Here is a 22493-nt window from a genome sequence, read left to right as displayed (position 1 = left end):
GTCCGTGAGGGGCCTGGACCTCCTAAAATCCACCACCAGCTCTTTGGTTTTGCTGGTGTTCAGTTGTAGGTGGTTTGAGTCGCACTATTTAACAAAGTCCTTGATTAGGTTCCTATACTCCTCCTCCTGCCCACTCCTGATGCAGCCCACGATAGCAGTGTCGTCAGCGAACTTTTGCACATGGCAGGACTCCGAGTTGTATTGGAAGTCCAATGTATATAGGCTGAACAGGACCAGAGAAAGCACAGTCCCCAGTGGCGCTCCTGTGCTGCTGACCACAATGTCAGACCTGCAGTTCCCGAGATGCACATACTGAGGTCTGTCTGTAAGATAGTTCACGATCCATGCCACCAGGTATGAATCTACTCCCATCTCTGTCAGCTTGTCCTTAAGGAGCAGAGGTTGGATGGTGTTGAATGTGCTAGAGAAGTCCAGAAACATAATTGTTACTGCACCACTGCCTCTGTCCAAGTGGGAGAGGGATCAGTGTAGCATGTAGATGATGGCATCCTCCAATCCCACCTTCTCCTGGTCCATGGTCACATGTGACGTCAGGTCGACAGGTCTGAAGTCATTCAGCTCACCAGGGCATGATACCTTTGGGACTGGGGTGATGCAAGATGTTTTCCAAAGCCTCTGGACTCTCCCCTGTTCCAGGCTCAGGTTGAAGATGCCATGTAGAAGACTCCCCAGTTCCAATGCACAGGCCTTCAACAGTCATGGCGATACTCCATCTGGACCCACTGCTTTGCTGGCACAAAGTCTCCTTAGCTCTCTGCTTACCTGGTCTGCTGTAATTGTGGGTGGGGGAAAAATCTCTCCTATACTGGTATCAGCAGAAGGATGGGTGGAGGATGCAGTACTCTGAGGTGAGAGTGAGAGTGGGTTAGGGTGGTCAAACCTGCTAAAAAAAGTTGTTCATCAGGTTTACTTTCTCCCTGTCTCTCTCAATGGAGGCACCCCGCTTCGAGCTGCAGCCAGTGATGATCTTCATCCCATCCCACACTTCCTTCATGCTGTTATTCTGCAACCTTTGCTCCAGCTTTATCCTGTACTGCTCCTTCACCGCCCTGAGCTGGACTCAGAGTTCCTTCTGCACGCACTTGAGATCATGCTGATCACTACCTTTTGGCCCTTGATGTCACTTGTAATCCATGACTTGTTGTTAGCATAGCAGTGTACTGTTTTTACTGGAACTACAATGTCCATGCAGAAGTTGATGTAGTCAGTAGTGCAGTCAACTACCTTCTCAATGTTCTCACTATGTGACCCCTGCAGGATATCCCAGTCTGTAGTTCCAAAGCAGTCTCTCAGAGCCTGCTCTGCCTCAGGGGACCACTTCCTGAATGAGCATGTGGTTGTAGGTAGCTCCCTCACTCTTGGTTTGTAGTGAGGCTGAAGCAGAACCAGGTTATGATCTGTCCTTAACATTTGCATACAGTAGGTCAATAGTCCTATTTCCTCGGATGTTACAATCCACATACTGGGAGAAGGCAGGTAATGGTTTGTCCAGCATCACATGGTTAAAATATCCAGAGATTAGCACTAGTGCGTTGGGGTGCTCTGTTTGTAGTTTAGCAACAGTGGAGTGGATGATGTCACTCACTATCTCCACATCCACGCGAGGAGGGATGTAAACAATAACAACAATGATGCGTCCAAACTCTCTGGGCAAGTAATAGGGATGCAGACTTACGGCCAACAGTTTAATGTCCCAGCAGCAAGTGGAGATTTTGACGTTTACATGTCCAGGGTTGCACCACCTTGTATTCACATAGAGAGCGAGTCCTCCTCCTTTCCGCTTCCCGCAGGTATTTGTGTCTCTGTCTGCTCTAACTGTGCTAAACCCGGGTAGCTCCACATTAGCATCGGGGATGCTAGTTGTTAGCCACGTTTCACAAAAACACAACAAACTGCATTCTCTGTAGTTCCTGACATTTTTCACCAGCGCAGCCAGTTAGAAAAAAATTTACTAGATATTAAATTAGAGAAGTGAAAATTCCACAATGCCTTGACAATTTTTCTAGAGTATGAAATGTCATAGTTGTAATTAAATTTGAATAAATCAAAAGTTCAGGCTACTCAGAATTGAATGGAACCGTCTTTCATAGGGTATGTGCAAAGGTTTGTGGGGTTCACACATTTTTAACACTGATTAATTAAAGATTTTAGTTCTTTAATCACCTTTATAACTACATTTACTAAACACTTCCACAAGCTATTTGAGTGGATAGGACAAAGCACAAAAGGTCATGTTCCTTTATTTGGAAAATATCAGAAAATTTGGAAACCAAAAAAAACGTATTAAAAGGTACTTTTGATCACCCAGAATGAATCATGACATTACTGGTCTTGTAAATCTTGTGAATCATGCACCTTCATAGTCAGCCAATGAATTTGTTATAAACCTACCACCTCCGCCATAGTCGTACCATAATTTCAGTCATAATTTAATTTTCATCAGCTTATTTCTCCTCTCCGAAGAAGTTCCCTATTTCACATGAATTAAAATTTAATTCAATAATAATTTTCCATGTTGTATGATTTTCCCAAAGTGACAACTTCAAATCAGGGACCACAGTTTTTTGTCATTATAAATGTCCCTGGCAAGTGAGGGGAGAATGTGACAATGTCTGTCACCATCAGCCACTAAGGGATCCATATGACACCATTCTTCTGCTGGCTTTCCTCGATGGTCTCCGAGATCATGTATACCAACTTGAACAAAGGGAGCCAGCACAACCAGAGCAACCATGCTACATTGTAATTTAGGACAATGGCAGTGTCCACCAGGCTGCACTGGTTTGTGACTGGTTCACCAACAACCCCAGACTCAGCAACATCTTTCTGCCTGAATAATCTCCTTTCCTAAACCCCTATACAGGAGTTTTTTCATTAAGGTGGTGGAAGGTCTATGACCAAGACTCCCACATTCATGTTCACTTACTCCAGGCTATGGAGGAATATTGTTTGGACACCACAGTTGAGGCTTGCCAGGGATGGATAAGGCATTCAAGGGTTTTTTCCCCCACTGACTGTCCAGGACTCATATTGCATGTGATGTCAATGAGATTCTCTAGCCTCACCATAACCAGAGAAGGGATGCTGCAGCTGAATAGAATTTTATTTTTCTTTCCAATTCTTTATGTATTGTATTGTACATTAAAGGATAAACTTTTTTTAGAAAATGTGTTGTTTATATAGTGCTCATTATGTAAAGAGGTAGGGCATAAGTAACATTACACATTGCAGTAACAGGTTTTTACAGCAGTGTTTTGATTGATCTCAGCATGGTGTAAGGCTACGTTGTAGTGTATGTGTTTTTGAGGGCTTTGGTGTGATGTCTGAAGGCAAAGTTTGGTTTTGATATATGATTACATGGTTTTGAGTAGAGAGTAGAGAGTTTTGTTTTGACCTGGGAGTTTTAAGTTTGAGGAGTTGAGTGTGCGGCTATGGCATTGTACTTAGAGTTTTGGGAAACAGAAATAATTTTTAAGAAATGTGTCTAAGCAATTGAGAAAACCTGTAAGTATAGTTGTTCTTGTGAGTATTTAACATAGGTTTATATGACAGAATATATATTTCTACTATATAAATTTGTGAGTAGGCAACATTTGCACTTCATTTTCAAAAAAGCTCATACTAAACAGGACATTTTCACTCTTCTTACATGAACTCTTAGATTCTCACCTACTAGTCAAATCACAATCCAGTTTTGCAAGTTATCCACATTACTAACCGAGAATGGTAAACCGGATGGACGCAGGGACATCCGGCAATGGGCTGTGGCCGCAAAAGACATACTGCGCAGGCGCCCCTCAGACATACAGAAATGGCAGCGAAGGGACAAAATAAATAAACGCAGACGTCTACACCGCGCATCTGGACTGCCGGAAAACAAGCACGCAAGGCTCCAAAAAGAGAAAGCTCAACTGACCGACATACAAAAACGGGCAAGGCTCAATACAAACAATGCATGCCGTAAACTACAACGGGCTTCTCACACAGCACAGGCAAATCGATTACACCTCCAAAACAACACGTCCCAAATAATGGACATACAACGACGCGACTCTCAAACGGCACAAGCAAAAGATACACGTCACGGACATCAACGACAGACACCTGCTAAACGCTTGCGCCAGTTAGCTGACAACGCATTCAATAATGAGTCCACTATTCAGGAAAATTCATTAGGATTAATGAATGTCATTTGCAATCATTGTCATTCACTTAACTTCCCTGAAGAAACAACTGGCAATACAAGTAATGAATTTACACGTTGTTATCAAAAGGGTCAAACTAGACTGCCTCCTTTACATTCATATCCTGAATATCTACAGAAGCTTCTAACTAACGATGTACCTGAAAGTGAAATCTTTATGAACTGCATTAGATCCTACAAATCGGTATCCACTATGAACATTAACAGTGGCACTGCACATGACATCCGTTTTGCAAAACTGTTAATTATTGATGAATGTACAATGGCATCCACTCACTTACTCAACACCATTCATAAACTTCTACAAACGTTGATGAATAATAATATTCCCTTTGGAGGAAAGGTACTTTTATTAGGAGGAGATTTTAGACAGTGCTTAGCTATTGTTCCACATGCCATGCGCTCAGCTATTGTTCAGTGCACCTTAAAATACGCAGACAATTGGCATTGCTTTCAAAAGATACAGTTAGTACAAAACATGCGATGTCCAGATCCAGATCATAACAATTTGTTATTACAACTGGGAGATGGTACACTCACCAATACAGATAGACTTCACCCAGATATTATTACAATTCTTCAAGCCTTTATCTGCGACGACTTAGTTACAGACAGATTTGGAACAGCAATCTCATTAGACCAAATGCCCCTTTTAACACAACGCACTATATTATGTCCAAAAAATATTAATGTGGAAAACATAAATACCCAAGTCATTGCATTACTTCCTGGAGAGACACAACTCTTTCTAAGCTCTGACAAAGTTGACTCTGATCACGACAATAACCATCTTCATTGACCTTACAAGTTCTGACCTGCAATTACCTTTTACACTTAAACGGCGTGTACAAAGAAATTTTCCAATAAACCTTTACACTGTGCCACACACTTTATTGTTTGCTATTTGCATCATCTACACCTTCACACTATTCTATATCTCATTCATACATCACGCTCTTTGTCATTCCCAACACCAGGGGTTGGCGAGCGAAGCGAGCAGGGGGCGGAGCCCCCTAGTAGGGTCATAAACAAATATATTGGAGATTTGAGGTGGTTAAAGAGATACTACTTCTATTCTTTACTTTTCAGACACTGAGCACTTTTCTGATGCTGATGGCTGGCTTAAGGGCACAAAACAGTCTGTGTGTGAAAGGCCTCTATCTGATGTTAATTATAATGTTTTTAATATGGTGATATGATAATTCTGTTATGTTAATGACTTTATAGAAGCTATTTATTACATGCTTAAACCATTATAGTAAATGAGTGTTATGTTAATAGCACTACTAGTACTTTGGAATTATTTTTTGATTTTTTTCATCAGTTTATATTGACTATCAAACAAATTTTGGATGTGTGGTGCCAGCGTAGAAGGCAAGGGAATACTGTTGTAGTGCAGACCACATAGGGGAAGACGTAAACAAACTCTTTATATATCAGAGTATTTAATACTTACAAACTACCAGAGACGTAAAAAGGCATGTTTGCTTTTAACTTAATTCATATTAAATAAAAGAATAGATATTTTCTTTTATTACAGTTTCAGTTTAGATTTTACACACAGTATGCCTATTATATTTTCAAAGATGTTTCAGTAATTTATATTGTGAGGGACAGCTGGCACACTTGTCTGGCCAGGACACCCTCAACACGGAAGGACAGGGGAGACATCATGCATGTCGTGCTGTCTAACCTGGACTGCTAGATGGCAGCTCCCCTAGGTTGCGGCAGTGCCACGGTTTCCCACAGGGCATAATGGGAGCTGGAGTTTTTGGACTGAGTCCTTTTGGGTTCTGTTGGTGCTGCCAGGGGGTTCTGGGGGGATTATCGAGCCATACCTTGTCGGGCTCCCGGACCACAAGTATGGGACACGGGAATATTCCCAGGTTTCATATAAAAGGAGCTGTCTACCTCTGCTCGAAGAGTCAGAGTCAAGAAGCAGGAGGATAACGCATGTGTGGAGGACTGGAGGCAGTAACTAATACAGAGAGTGAAAGCTAGAGAAGAAGGCAAAGAGTTGCTGTTTGATGCTTGTGCTTTATACTGTATTGTGGATGTGGTAGGAAAAGCTTATAAATGATGAGTTTCCACAACAAACACTCTTGTTCATTTTATACTTGTGTCTGAGCCTTTGTGTCGGGTGTCAGGGAGCCACTATAGTATATAATATACCGTATATATATATATATATATATATATATATATATATATATATATATATATATATATATATATATATATATTATGATCCATTATAGCTGAAGTGTTACCTAGTCATTTATTCTTCATTAAATTACCCAACAAAGCCCCTGTAAGTCTTGATAAATGTAGCTGCAGTTCACACTGACCTTTGACCTCAGACGAAAACTGTGCAGAGTGGCGGGTCACAAACAGATGTAGTTGCTGGTTCAAGTCACAAACAGAAAGGTCAATATCCCAAGATCGAAGCCCTGTAAATTATAAATGAAAAATGTTTTTATATTAGTGTAGAAAAAAAGAAAATGAACACAGCATCAGTTATGCACACACAATCTTTACCGTATATATACATATCTAACATTTATGCCCGTTTTTTTCTGCAAATAAACATAAGCAATGATTGAAATTAAGTTTGAGTGTTACTTACTTGAAATTGTCTTGTTGTTTACTGACATTTGGCAGTGAGTGATGAGTGTTAATATAACTGACTGCATTCATTTTGGTTATATTCTTTCAGGGGTAATAATTTCAGTGTGGACAGTCATAGCTATAAGTTAGTAAGAGATGGCTTTGAAGAAATCCTGTGGCTTCCATTAAAGTATCTGTACTTTACAGTATGTTTACAGGTAGTTATCTAATGTCAGATCCATGAAACCTAGCAAAAGTACAACCCTTGAAGTGGTTCCTGGCCTTTGTTAAGGTATTCTGAAGTGTAGCCCTTTCAGAGAAAGAAATCCAAAAATGGTCCAACACATCTGTTAATCCTGCCAGGAGTGTGAAACATGTCATAACACATGAGAAAATCAAAGAGCTGGGATGAGTATGAGCAAACACTTAGTTGGCGGGATGAGTAGACACAAAAGCCTTGAGAGAAAGTGAAGGAGACAGAGAAAGAGAGGTAGTAATAGGAACTGAGAAATGTTCTTTGGTATGGTACTGTGATAGGCAAGATATCATGCTGCCCCACCAGATAGACAGGGTAAGACTTATAAATTAAGTTAAAATGGTAGCAGGTTTATTCTTTTCTGTTTATTTTGTATTATTATCTGTGTAAGCTATATTTCTGATAGGAAAAGCATAGCATAGCAGTCCAAAAACCACCACACCTTCCTGCTCAGCAACTCAAAACAGTGTTTATGAAACGAAATATGAACACATTGACTGAGTGACTGGAAGGTGCATTACTGCTCCTTTATCGCTGCACAAATAACAGTCAGACACTTAGACTTCAAGCACAATAGGCCAAATTGTAACAGATCTAATTTAAAACACAATATTTATCTAAGTATGCAATATAGGAAAAGTAGTTTCTGATTTAGAATAACAGAAAATAATAATAAATAATAAAGGAAGCACACATGTACATTGGCTTAATGGGAAAATGGACTGCCATGAGCCACTAGCACGGTTTCAGTGTACTTTTGCCTTGACAGTTGCATAGATTTATGTCCTACAGTTCCACCTTGCTATCCCTTTCTTTACTGATTTCAAAGGATTTCTCCTGATGAAAATGTCCACTCCCACTTGTAACTAACATATGCCTCGAAATTACTGAGTTCTATATCTGTATTTAATCTTTCATTTAGAATCAATGTGTACATATGTGTGACCTTAGCCAATGTTCTTCATGTAACATCAGCAAGATGAGCAATCTTCATCACTGTCCTACGAAAAATTAATGATCCCTCTCAGTCAGTGAGAGTGCTTATGTTATGCTACCCAATGTAGTCAGCAAGTGAATCTTGATACTTGGCATCAAACATGATAGAATGTCTATTGCTTAGTTACATTGATCAGAACTCTGCAGAGACATACTGTATGTTTTCAATATAACCTCTTAGTAAAATACAGTATTTCCTTTATGTTTTCACTTTTATAATGCGAATACTCTCTTTCATCCATCCATCCATCCACCCTCTTCCTCTTATCTGAGGTCGGGTCGCGGGGGCAGCAGCTTGAGCAGAGATGCCCAGACTTCCCTCTCCCCGGCCACTTCTTCTAGCTCTTCCGGGAGAATCCCAAGGCGTTTCCAGGCCAGCCGAGAGACATAGTCCCTCCAGCGTGTCCTGGGTCTTCCCCGGGGCCTCCTCCCGGTTAGACGTGCCTGGAACACCTCACCAGGGAGGCGTCCAGGAAGCATTCTGATCAGATGCCCGAGCCACCTCATCTGACTCCTCTCGATGCGGAGGAGCAGCGGATCTTCTCTGAACCCCTCCCGGATGACTGAGCTTCTCACCCTATCTTTAAGGGAAAGCCCAGACACCCTGAGGAGGAAACTCATTTCAGCCGCTTGTATTCGCGATCTCGTTCTTTCGGTCACTAGCCATAGCTCATGACCATAGGTGAGGGTAGGAACATAGATCGACCGGTAAACTGAGAGCTTTGCCTTGCGGCTCAGCTCCTTTTTCACCACGACAGACCGATGCAGAGCCCGCATTACTGCGGATGCCGCACCGATCCGCCTGTCGATCTCACACTCCATTCTTCCCTCACTCGTGAACAACACCCCAAGATACTTGAACTCCTCCACTTGGGGCAGGATCTCGCTACCAAACCTAAGAGGGCACTCCATCCTTTTCCGGCTGAGGACCATGGTCTCGGATTTGGAGGTGCTGATTCCCATCCCAGCCGCTTCACACTCGGCTGCGAACCGATCCAGAGAGAGCTGAAGATCACGGCCTGATGAAGCAAACAGAACAACATCATCTGCAAAAAGCAGTGACCCAATCCTGAGTCCACCAAACCGGACCCCCTCAACATCCTGGCTGCGCCTAGAAATTCTGTCCATAAAAGTTATGAACAGAATCGATGACAAAGGGCAGCCCTAGCGGAGTCCAACGCTCACTGGAAACGGGTTTGACTTACTGCTGGCAATGCAGACCAAGCTCTGGCACCGATCGTACAGGGACCGAACAGCCCTTATCAGGGGGGCCGGTACCCCATACTCTCGGAGTACCCCCCACAGGATTTACCGAGGGACACAGTCGAATGCCTTTTCCAAGTCCACAAAACATATGTAGACTGGTTGGGCAAACTCCCATGCACCCTTCAGGACCCTGCTAAGGGTGAAGAGCTGGTCCACTGTTCCGCGACCAGGACGAAAACCACACTGTTCCTCCTGAATCCGAGGCTCAACTATCTGACGGACCCTCCGAATAGACTTTTCCAGGGAGGCTGAGGAGTGTGATCCCTCTGTAGTTGGAACACACCCTCCAGTCCCCTTTCTTAAAGAGGGGGACCACCACCCCGGTCTGCCAATCCAGAGGCACTGTCCCTGATGTCCATGTGATGTTGCAGAGGCGTGTCAACCAAGACAGTCCTACAACATCCAGAGCCTTGAGGAACTCCGGGCGTATCTCATCCACCCCCGGGGCCCTGCCACCAAGGAGTTTTTTGACCACCTCGGTGACCTCAGTCCCAGAGATGCGGGAGCCCACCTCTGAGTCCCTAGGTTCTGCTTCCTCATTGGAAGGCATGTTAGTGGGATTGAGGAGGTCTTCGAAGTACTCCCCCCACCGACCCACAACGTCCCGAGTCGAGGTCAGCAGCGCACCATCACCACCATATACAGTGTTGACACTGCACTGCTTCCCCCTCCTGAGACGCCGGACGGTGGACCAGAATCTCCTCAAAGCCGTCCGAAAGCCGTTCTCCATGGCCTCCCCAAACTCCTCCCATGCCTGAGTTTTTGCCTCAGCATCCACCAAAGCCGCATTCCGCTTGGCCTGCCGGTACCTATCAGCTGCCTCCAGAGTCCCACAGGACAAAAGGGTCCTGTAGGACTCCTTCTTCAGCTTGACGGCATCCCTCACCGCTGGTGTCCACCAACGGGTTCGGGGATTGCCGCCATGACAGGCACCGACCACCTTACGGCCACAGCTCCGGTCAGCTGCCTCAACAATAGAGGCACGGAACATGGCCCATTCGGACTCGATGTCCCCCACCTCCCTCGGGATGTGGTTGAAGTTCTGCTGGAGGTGGGAGTTGAAGCTACTTCTGACAGGGGGCTCTGCCAGACGTTCCCAGCAGACCCTCACAACACGTTTGGGCCTACCAGGCCTGACCGGCATCCTCCCCCACCATCGAAGCCAACTCACCACCAGGTGGTGATCAATTGACAGCTCCGCCCCTCTCTTCACCCGAGTGTCCAAGACATGTGGCCGTAAGTCCCATGACACGACCACAAAGTCGATCATCGAACTGAGGCCTAGGGTGTCCTGGTGCCAAGTGTGCATATGAACACCCCTATGCTTGAACATGGACAATCCATGACGAGCACAGAAGTCCAATAACAAAACACCGCGCGGGTTCAGATCGGGGGGGGGGGGGCCATTCCTCCCAATCACGCCCTTCCAAGTCTCACTGTCATTGCCCATGTGAGCATTGAAGTCTCCCAGCAGAACAAGGGAGTCCCCAGAAGGTATGCCCTCTAGCACCCCCTCCAGGGACTCCAAAAAGGGTGGGTACTCCGAACTGCTGTTCGGTGCATACGCACAAGCAACAGTTAGGACCAGTCCCCCCACCCAAAGGCGGAGGGAGGCTACCCTCTCATCCACTGGGGTAAACCCCAATGTACAGGCTCCAAGTCGGGGGGCAATAAGTATACCCACACCCACTCGGCGCCTCTCACCGGGGGCAACTCCAGAGTGGTAGAGAGTCCAGCCCCTCTCAAGGAGATTGGTTCCAGAGTCCAAGCTGTGCGTCGAGGTGAGTCCGACTATATCTAGCCGGAACCTCTCAACCTTGCGCACTAGCTCAGGCTCCTTCCCCTTCAGAGAGGTGACATTCCACGTCCCAAGAGCCAGCTTCTGTAGCCGAGGATCGGATCGCCAAGGTCCCCGCCTTCGGCCACCACCCAACTCACACTGCACCCGACCTCCTTGGCCCCTCTCATAGGTGGTGAGCCCATGGGAAGGGGGACCCACGTTGCCTCTTCGGGCTGTGCCTGGCTGAGCCCCATGTGTGCAGGCCCGGCCACCAGGCGCTTGCCATCGAGCCCCACCTCCAGGCCTGGCTCCAGAGGGGGGCCCTGGTGATCCGCGTCCGGGCAAGGGAAAATGCCGTCCAAAGTTTTCATTCATCATAGAAGGTTTGAACCGCTCTTTGTCTCATCCCTCACCGAGGACAAGTTTGTCTTGGGTGGCCCTACCAGGGGCATAAAGCCCCGGACAACAGAGCTCCTAGGATCATTGGGACATGCAAACCCCTCCACCACAATAAGGTGGCGGTTAAAGGAGGGGTAATACTCTCTTAGTAATGTTAAATTATTTTGGAGCATTATATGATTCTGGAGCATTATATTATAAAGTAAGTGACAATAAAGACATGTAATAGAAAAGAAAATTATATGCCTAACAGGTTTATGAGGTTTTCCTTTTTTAATTTGTAAGGCAGACATTGGATCCATTTGTTTATTATTGGTTATCTTCTTGCCGAACTGAATATAGCACATAACATACAGTATATAGTACAGTATAATATTGTACATAACATATTGAAAAAGAAACTGTGAGAAATTAAGAAAGTATTTCTTTATAATATGTTACCAATGTGCCTACATATGCTTCATATGTTTGCAGAATTACTTTGCAGATCTACCACAGTAAATGTCTGCCATGTACTGTTGATGTAGTTGATGTGCATAAGTCACCATTAAGCCTACTGACAATGACATTAAGTTTTGACACTTATCCAAAAAAGATGTGTTAAATAATTCAATCTGCAGAACCATATTACTTAGCTCAGTTTTCAAAAATTGTGTATGAAAAGTATCAAGGAGAAGAGGAATCTGAAACCACAAAGAAATGAATTTACTACAGAGATGAGAGTATAAAAGTACTGTCAGAGTATACACAAGATGTTTTCTTTTTTTGTAAACAATTTTTCATTTATTTTTAAAGAAAAAAGGGGAACAAAAAGAGAAGAAGGTCCCCAACTTGCTAGTGTGCAACTCACCCCATTCATAGACAGCTGGGAAAGGAAGTAGAGAAAGCAAAAAAGGCAGTGTGCTTGCCTTGCATGTCACCCTATACATCCCGATAAGACTGAAATAAATGATTTACATTTTTTTTTCTTTTTTTCAAAAGATGATATTAGAACATAATGAAAACTTTTGATGAGAACAAGCCATTCAGCCCAACAAGGCTTGTCAGTCTTATCCACCTCATTCATCCAAAGCATTATGTAGTCAAGTTTTGAATGTACTTAGAGCTCTAATGTCCATCACACTATTTGGTAATTTTTTCCATGTGTCTATAGTTTTCTGTGTAAAAGTCTTCCTTATGTTTATGTGAAATTTACCCCTAACAAGTTTTCAACTGTGACTTGAGTTCTTGTGAACCTATTTTAAAGTAACAGTCTCAATGCACTCAACTTCCTTTCATAATTTTAAACACTTTAGTTATGTCACCTCTTAATCTTCATTTGCTGAAACTTAAAAGGTGCACTTCCTTCAGTTGTTCCTCGTAACTCATCCCCATGCAGACCTGGACTCAGCTTAGTTGCTCTTCTCTAGACATTTTTTAGTGCTGATGTATCTTTTTATAGCCGGGAGACCAAAACTGCACATAGTGCTCCATGTGCGGCAACCCTAGTGTGGTATAAAGTTTAAGAATAACCTTTTGACTTGTACTCTATACATCAGGGTGCTATATAACCTAACATACTGTTAGCCTTCTTAATGAATTCTGAACAATATATGGAAGTTGACAGTAATAGTCCACTATCAATCCAAAGTCCTTCTCATAAACAGTACTTTCAGTTTTCAGACTTCCCATTGTGTATTCAAATTGGAAATTCCTACATGAAATTACATGCAATACCTTATAAAATTACTTGCATTAAATTTTTTCTGCCACAATCCATGCTCCTCTGTGATGTTTCAATGGATTCTAAATTAGCTGCCAATCCTCCTAGCTTGGTATTATCTACAATCTTAACCAGCTTCTTATTTATATACCCATGGCCACACACGTGCGATTGAGAGGCAGCTAAAAGGCCCGAATAATGGTAATTCCAGGCAAGACCAGGGGGCAACAAGGTGCACTGACTTTCTTTCTCAATCTCTTGCAGACCATCCATGGGAAATCCCACATGGTTCTGGCGTTTCTGATGATGTCACTTTTCGTCACCTCTGATGACATCACTTCTGGTTCAGGTCCCTCTGATGACGTCACTTCTGGTTCCAGGCTGTCTGATGACATCACTTCCTGTCTCTGCAAATAAAGCCGCCATCTTTGACAACCTGCCTCAGTTCTGTTTTGGACTCAAACCTGTAGGCAACTCCTAAAAATTACCCATTTGCAGCCAGGGAATTTTATGCGGGTGGCTGCCTCAAACCTTTCTTGATGTTTTTGGTTCGTTCTTGTGGCACCATTAAGATTCAGATCATAATAGCACTCAGTTCTGATAAGGTTCCATCACCCTCTGCTTCCTGTGTTTTAGCCAATTTTGGACCCATCTACACACTACATTCTAAATTTCCACTTCTTTTAGTTTGATGCCCAACCTATCATGTGGGACCTTATCAAATGCTTCCTGAACATCAAGATAAATTATACCATACTAGGGGGCTTCGCTCGCCAACCCCCGTGTTTGGTTAATCTGATATACAATTTACATTTTTTTTTCTTTGGAATTGTTTCAATTTCATTATTTGCACTTTTACTTTAAAGCTTCATTAAAAACAATTTTGTTTGGAGACACATTGTGACAATGCCCATAAATGAATATTGTTTCTGTTTCTCTAATAAATAATCTGACTTTTTCTAATGTTTGTCCCAGTGATTTATCGATTGTCATAGCAAATGCAATTCTCACGGTTAACTGTAAACATTTTAATACGAATGGCATATCACGATCTCCTCTGGTGTGTAATGTTATTTGCGGAATATATACATAACCATTCATTTTTGCCTGTTAAAATTTGCATCACTTCTCCGTGATCATCAATATACACCTGACCGAATTGTGTATTCTTTGAGATTTAACTTGTTGTTGCTTTAACTGTTCCGGGACCACAGATTCTCATAGCGTATGGTCCATTATTGTGTAAATCCACGTTTTGTGCATTGAATGATGCAAATGCGAAAAGACTTTGTTGTTTTTGCCTTTTATTTCTGACCCTGATTTGTCCTGCTATTTTTTCAATTACACCTGGCTCTGATGATTAATCACCTTTTGTTTGCGGTAATGCGATCTTTTCTATCTTTTCTTTGATACTGTAGCGAATGACATGATAAAGTGTCACAAAAGTTTTACTTGAACAATCGCCGACTTCCTAACCCCAAACACAACTTTCTAGCACCCTCTCCAACGCCCCCCCTTACCGCATCAATCAATACCTCGCTATCAGTCTTCCGTGCTGTACTCCGCCCTCCCTCCATCGGACCTAACAGTCACTTAAAACCAAACAGCCCTCAACCTGCCTGGGACGCTACAATACTTTTGGATTTTACTGCTTTCATATTCTGTACCTTTCTCTGCATGTGTATCGCACCATCGTTTGTTGGAGCCTTTCGAATTCCACTGCTTTCATAATCTCTTATCTGCCTTTTTTTCTCTCCAATGCCTTTGGGTCTCTACTCTCCGCATTGTCCTTAAATGCTTTATATGTGCTGAGAGCACATGATCTGTGTGTACTACACGACTGAGTGTTTTTTGATGAGTGAGCTCTTATATGATACTCGCCTACCCCCGGCGTTGGGTATCCTGAAATACATTAGTCTAGCTCGTTCGTTTTGGAGCCGAGCCCGCTTTCCCCTTGGCATTTCAGACACGCGTTGTAGGCGCCTGCGTTCATTGAGTTTATCCAGGCGGGCTCGTGTTTGTATATCCGTCAGTCGAGCTCGTTTGTTTTGAACCCGTGCCTGCTTTGCTTCCGCAGTTTCAGACGCGCGTTGTAGGTGCCTGCGTTCATTGATCTTATCCAGGTGGGCTCGTGTTTGTATCGTTGAGCTGTATTGTGTTTGAATTTGGTATAAAGCGTTCAGCGGTTTGTACAATCCCAAGCAGCACATTATTCCTAACTTCACTCCGCAGTAGTGCTACTCACAATATGGCGGTGATGCCTGCGCCTTCACTCTGCAGTAGTGCTACTCACAATATGGCGGTGACGCATGCGCCATTCCGTACCATGTCGGGTTTCACTATGCTGTGTAGGCGCCCTTGCCTTTCGTACTTTCCCGCACCTTCCGACACGCGATGTAGGCGCCTGCACCTTCCGTACTATGTCGGGTTTGCCTCTGCCGTGTGGTGTGGACGTTTAGGGTTCTGTATTCTCTGGGCTTGTTGCTTTATTTCTTATTTCTGTTAGTTGAGCTCTTTCGTTGTTGGCGGTGTATAGCGCGTTGTAGGCGCCTGTGCTTTCCGTACTATCTCGGGTTTGATTATGCTGTGTGTTGTGGACTTTTGTGGACTCTGTAGTCTGTCCCGTTTTACTCTGGGGCGGGGGGCTGTATCGTTACCGCTTTCCGTACTATCTCGGGTTTGATTTGTGAACCTTTGTGGACTCCGTAGTCTGTCCCATTTCACACTGGGGCGGGGCGCTGACTCCTTTTGTTTGTGTGGCTGTGTCCTTCATAGTCTCTCCTGTTTCACTCTGGGGCGGGGGGCTGATTCCTCGTTTTTGTGTGGCGCCTGCGCACTATGTCTCCTGCGTCCATGGGCATGTACCTGCGTCCATATCCGGTTTACCATTCTCACTTAGTAATATGGATGCACTACTCTGATTGCATCTTTTTGTTGGTTCCTCATAGAATTCCAGAATGTTAGCAAAATAAAACCTCTCTAACCGAACCCATGCTGACTGTTCACTAAAGCTTCTGTTCTTGCCATGTATACCTGAATCTTCTTAATTCCTTGCAGTAATTTACCTGTGGTTCATATTAAGCTTACTTTGCTTATTTGGATCTACCCAATCACTCTTTTATATAATGAAATAATATTTGCTATTTCCAGTCCTAGGAATTTCCATATTGGGCAGTGACTTTCTAAAAATATGTTTAGAGTTTTATATGCACTCAATAACCTCCTTAAATGTTATCTTGTCCTGGTGACTTTCTAGGTTTCAGCCTATCCATATTACTAAACGAAAATGGTAAACCGGATATGGACGCAGGGTCGTGCCCCCCCCCCGAGTGAAACGGGAGAGACTACGCACATGCGCAGACACCACACAAAGCCCCCCCCCCCCCGCACCAGAGCAAAATGGGACAGACTATGAACCGTCAGAGTAGGAAACAAGTAAAACGTCATAAAGAGGTTAAAGAACAGAGACAAACACATGGAGAGCAGGTTACAAAACAAAGCCCCCCTCCCCACAGTAAAACGAGAGAGACTACGAACCGTCTGACATTCCGCAAGCAGGATAAAGCGAGGTCAGAAATAAAGCACAGAGTAGGAAACAAAGTAAAACTTCATTAAGGGATTAAAGAACGGGGACGAACACATGGAGAGTGGGTTACAGATGATGAAACCTGGAATGCAACAGCTACAAAAAAACCTAGGCACTAGACACGTGCACACCGAGATACAGAATATAAAGGCAGAACCAACGACAGTTAAACGTCCACACCACACAGTGGATACGGACCCTGAAGGTTCAGGTGCCTACATCGGGCGTCACAGAGCCCAGTAAAGTACAAAAGGCAAATGCGCCTACACAGCATGGTAAGAACCGACATAATACGGAATGCGCAGGCGTGGCCGCCATATTGTGAGTGGCACTAATGTGTAGATCTAATGAACGTGGACTCCTACAACGCGCGTCTCAAACTGCATATGCAAAGCAGGCACGGGTTCAACATGACACAGCTCGAGGTACCGAGATACAAACACGCGCCTGCCTGCATATAATTAATGAACGCAAGTGCCTACAATGTGCGTCTGAAATGACGCAAACCAGGCAGAGACTCCTCCAAAAAGAAACAGCTTGACTAAACGATATACGAAGTGAAACGGGACACACTACAGAGTACGCCGTGCTCCACAATGCACCGCATAATAGTTCGGAAAGAGCTTCGTATTAACAGTGGAGAGACCCACAGTGACACGGGCGAACGCTCTGTATTAAACATACATCATCCTCACACATCCAATCTATACGGCATAGGTGAATCACATTACAGTTATGCATTATTAACATTACGATAAACATCACAGTATCGCAAACAAATAAAAATTATTACTCGAAAAAGGGAAAATATAATCAGGTACGTACGGGGCTCCGTGTTAACAGTGGAGAGCCCCAGAGTGACACGGGCGAGCCCTCCGTATTAAACGTGCGTCATCCTCACACGTGGCTACCCAGCGGGCACGGGTTCAAAACGCCGGGGGTAGGCAAGCGAAGCGAGCAGGGGGCGGAGCCCCCTTGTTTAATCTAAGCAGTATTTCTCCAACTACAATTACCAGATTGCTCAGTGCCTCCTTAATCATAACTTCTGGGAGGTTTTCCACTTCCTCACATGTAAAAACTTCAGAAAAATGCAAATGTAGTGCTCTTAACATTTCACTGTCTGTATATTTTAATTCCCTGTTACTCTTCCTGATACACTTCACCTTCTCTCTTTCACTCTTCTTTTACTATTAACATACTGAAAGAAACTCTTTGTGTCATCCTTTGCCTTATCTGCTATGTTTCTTTCTAACTTCCTGTAATCATCCCTAATATCTTTCTTGATGATTGCCCTCATTCTGTCATACCCTCTACAATCTGCATTAGTCGTTTCTGCCTTATATAGCTGTTTTTTCCCTTGCAGCATCTTCTGCATCACCTTATTAACCCACTAGAGTTTTTAACATTTCCTACTAATTCTACATTAGTACTAGTCCTGCACTATATTTTAAATGTTTTTAAACCTGTTCCACTGTTTCTCAACTTTTTCAGTAATTAAAAGTTTATCCCAGTTGATTCCTTTTCAACACATCTTTTCAAAATTTTCCCTACCAAAGTTAAACAGTTTTAGTCTTTGTATCTATGATCTATGATCCAAAACACTGAGAACTGTATTATATTAAGGCCCCTTGATGCTAATTGGTCAATCACCCTTACACCCTCAGTTCTATCCAGGTTATTACAAAATACTGAATCAAGACATGCTTCAACGTGTGTTGTTACTTTAAAATATTGTGTAAAAAAACAGACAATGATTACATCTAAAAAATGTCCCTAAAACATTAAAGTCCCCCATGATTATAATATCCCCTGTAAATATATACTTTTTAACAAATTTAAAAAGATGTGCATTTAAAAAAATGTCTTCATTGGGTGGGGGTTGGGGGGCGAGTTATACTACTCCTAAAATAAGGCCTCTGTCCCTACTGTTCATTCATTCATGTAACGTTCTAAACCTGGCCTGTCTTAATCCTTCTCCCCCATTCCCTAGTTTAAAAAAGTTAACTAGCACGTGGCACAGGGAGAACTTCAGAGAAGACTATCTTGTTAGCTCTGCTCCTCTGCCTGCCACCTAAATCTTTAAATTTCAACTGCAGAACTAACAGCCTGTCTTTATCTTTATTTATATAAACAAGAACTGGATCCACCTCTGCCCTGGTCATAAGCCTATCAGCCCATCCAGCGAGGTCTTCCACCTGTGCACCTGGAAGGTAATACACCATGGAAGACTCTCTGTCTCTAGAACAAATCTAATAATTGAGTCCCCTACTATCACAACCTGTCTCTTTTTAGGGACTGGTTCTTAGGTGGCCCAAACATAGTCTTCAGAGACACCATCCAGTTCCACAAGGACCTGAAAATGGTTAGACTCTTCCAGTTATGGGGTTGATATCCACATGCAGTGTACACCCTTTACCTTGCATCTTGTGACCGTGACCCACCTATCTCTATCTGTCTGATCTGGCGTCTCATGCCGTGCCACCCCACGAGTGCTCACTAAGGTTCTGGACAGATTACATCACAATTGAATTTAACTTCATAAAGAAAGATTTGCTGATATACAGTATATGGGGATGATCTGAAACAGATACAATGTACAAGCTTTGGAACTAGATTCGTTTTGACAATCTCAATTCTTCTAGCTATCTACTAACATCCTGTTTTTGATATAATGTAATCAGTGAAAAGGTATCCAGTTTTTTTTCAAATGACTTTAATCCTATGAAATTCACCTATTATATTTAAACAGATAAACAGATGTGAGATATAAAGCACCAAATCATTATCAGCAAAAATAGATATTTTTTGGTTAAAAGAGTTTAGAAACCTTACATCTTCCGTCTCACACCGGTGTGGGCAAAGCAACCATCCAAGCCGGGCTGGACTATGCGGGAGAGAATGTAGGCATTGGTGTGTGCAGCCCCGGGACGGTGGGAAACATCAAAAGCAAAAGCTTGCAAACTAATAGACCACTGAGTGAGCCGGGCATTCGTATCCTTCTGTTTGTATAGCCATTGTAGTAGGGCGTGGTCAGTCACCAGGGTAAACCTTTGTCCCCAGAGACAGTAATGGAGGGTCTACACCGTCCACTCATTCACCAAGCACTCCTTTTCAATTGTTGAATAATTACAGTCACTGAGTAGCAGCTTTCTGCTGAACAACATGATGGGGTGCTCTTCCCCCTCAAAATATTGTGAAAGCACCACTCCTAAACCGAAAGCGCTAGCATCTGTTTGCAGAATAAATGACTTTGAAAAGTCAGGATTGCGCAGAACCGGGAATGATAATAAAGTAGCTTTTAGGTCTGTGAAAGCTCTCTCACAGGTGTCAGTCCAGACAACACTACGATTTTTTCTGCCCTTTGCCAAGTCAGTGAGAGGTGCGGCCCAATATGCAAAATTGGGAATGAACCGCCTGTAATACTCCATGAGCTTGAGGAAGGCACAAACCTGCCTCTGTGTTTCGGGACAGGGATATGCAAACACTTCCCCAACCTTGCTCATTTGAGGCTTGAGCAAACCTTTCCCCATGGAATATCCCAGATAATGGGTTTCCAACATACCCAGCTTGCACTTCTTAGGGTTGGCCATCAAACCCCCCAGTCATAAACTGTCAAGCACCGCCCAGAGGCAGACAAAATGAGATTCCCAGTCATTACTGAAAATGACCACATCGTCAAGATAGGCATTCACGTACGTGGAATGGGGACGCAGGATCTGGTCCATCATTCACTGAAAGGTCAACGATGTACCATAGAGACAAAAAGAGAGAGCATTAAATTCAAACAACCTGACCGGAGTGGTGAACATAGTCTTCTCACAACTAGTCTCCTCCAAGGAGACCTGTCAATAACCCATCATGAGTTCAAGGGTGGAGATATATGAAGCCTGCCCAGGCATTTTCAGCAGGTCATTCACATTGGGTATGCATCAAACTTGAAAATCTTATTCAGACGCCTAAAATCAATATAGAGTTATAGAACTACAACTGGACTTTGCCTTTCGCCTTTGCTTGGCCAAACAATGCCTAATTGGAGCATCTGTTGGACTTCCTCGTGTATCACTTTCCTTGTTGCCTCTGGTAGGCGATACAGGGGCAACTATATAGTAACACTGGGTGGAGTAACAATCTTGTGTTCTGCAATTGTTATCCGGCCAGGCATTGCCAAAAAGACATCCGAGTTCCCCTCGATAGTAATAGCAATTCTGCTTTCATCCTCAAATGTGACCTCAGTCTGTGGTAACGCTGCAGCTGTGACCACAACTTCATGACTGTCATGCCACTCCTTTAGAAAATTAATAGGCAAAATTTGTACGGGTTTCTGCCTCCCAGGAATTCTGACTGTATAATTCACTGGGGACGATACATTCTTCTTTCACTGCCGGTCCTTGCCAGTTGGCCCAACATTTATGTGGATCAGACGGGATCAACATCAGCATGTGATCCCCCTTCTTAAACTCACGGAGTTTACTCATCCTGTCATAATTATGTTTTTGTGCATCCTGCTCACACTGCTGATGTTCCACTGCAAAAGAAGACAATCTGACAATCTGCTCTTGTAGCGAAATGACTTAGTCGTCAAACCTCCCCCCAGGGGTTGTCTCACTAGTCCTCGTCCATTCTTCCCAAAAAATGTCCAACACCCTGCATAGCTGCCGGCCAAATAATAGTTCGAAAGGGCTCATCTCAATGGACACTTCTGGGGGCTTCCTGAACAGCAAAAAGGAGGAAAGGTACTACAGTATTCCAGGAAGTTGGATCGTCATGGGCTACCCACCGAATCATCTGTTTTAGGGTTTTATTAAATTATTCAGTCAGGCCATTCTTCTGCAGATGATAAACCGTGGAGTGTAACTGCTTCATTTTGAAACTTTCGCATAGCTGCTTCATGATGCGAGACATTAAGAACGTGCCCTGATCAGTGAGAATCTTGCAAGGGATACCAATACGTGTGAACGTATCCGAGAGTGCTTTTGCAATAGTTTGGGTGTCCGCCTATCGCAGCACTGCTACTTCTGGGTATCTTGTGGCATAATCGATTAACACAAGCATATACTGAAAGCTACTTTTACTCCTGGGAAGTGAGCTAACAATATCTAATCTCACCCTCTCAAAGGAGACATCTAAAATAGGCATCGGTACAAGGGGTGCCTGGAGGGTCTTTGACCAGAAACTATTTGACAGTCAGGACAGGCCTTACAAAATCGCTCCACTTCCCGGCCCATATTCACCCAATAAAAGCATTGCAAAATGCATTCCCTTGTCTTTTTTGCGCTGAGGTGACACCCCCAAAACGTGGCTGTGAACAATTGTTAAAACCTTCTCCCTATGCTCACTTGGTACTACCAAATGCTCGATACGTCCATCACCCATGCAATCAGAAATCACCCAAAACAGAAAACCATCCCTAAGTAAAAAATGTGGTGCTTAAAAATTCGGTTCCTCCCTCTCCAGATAGTAACAGTCATTTGCGACATGGGCTTGTCTGAATGTAAAATCCAAGTTGTTAAAGGCTCATTGTAGGCGAGCAAACTCCGCCTGGATGGCAGTCTCTGCTTCCTCTGTGTTTGATGCAGCATCACACTCACCTCTCACTGCTATTTCGTTTTCGCCCGGGTCCATATTGAGTGTCTGCTTTGGGGAGGCTGTTGGTGCGTGCTATGGCATGGAAAAGTT

The 22493-nt window shown here is 43.6% G+C and overlaps 1 protein-coding gene across 3 annotated transcripts in view; it reads right to left on the bottom strand.

The window, feature by feature from the left end:
* map1aa (microtubule-associated protein 1Aa) overlaps nt 1-22493 on the bottom strand; it is a 275632-nt gene that overhangs the window by 225070 nt on the left and 28069 nt on the right. For all 3 annotated transcript variants that reach the window (XM_051920198.1, XM_051920200.1, XM_051920199.1), the window contains exon 2: nt 6574-6675. In XM_051920198.1, the coding sequence (XP_051776158.1) occupies nt 6574-6675 (102 nt within the window). The remainder of the gene's footprint in view (nt 1-6573; nt 6676-22493) is intronic.

Source organism: Erpetoichthys calabaricus, chromosome 17, assembly GCF_900747795.2.
Source record: "Erpetoichthys calabaricus chromosome 17, fErpCal1.3, whole genome shotgun sequence".
Lineage (NCBI taxonomy): Eukaryota > Metazoa > Chordata > Cladistia > Polypteriformes > Polypteridae > Erpetoichthys > Erpetoichthys calabaricus.
Note: the sequence above shows the minus strand (reverse complement) of the source record. Positions and strands in the feature narration are given on the sequence as shown.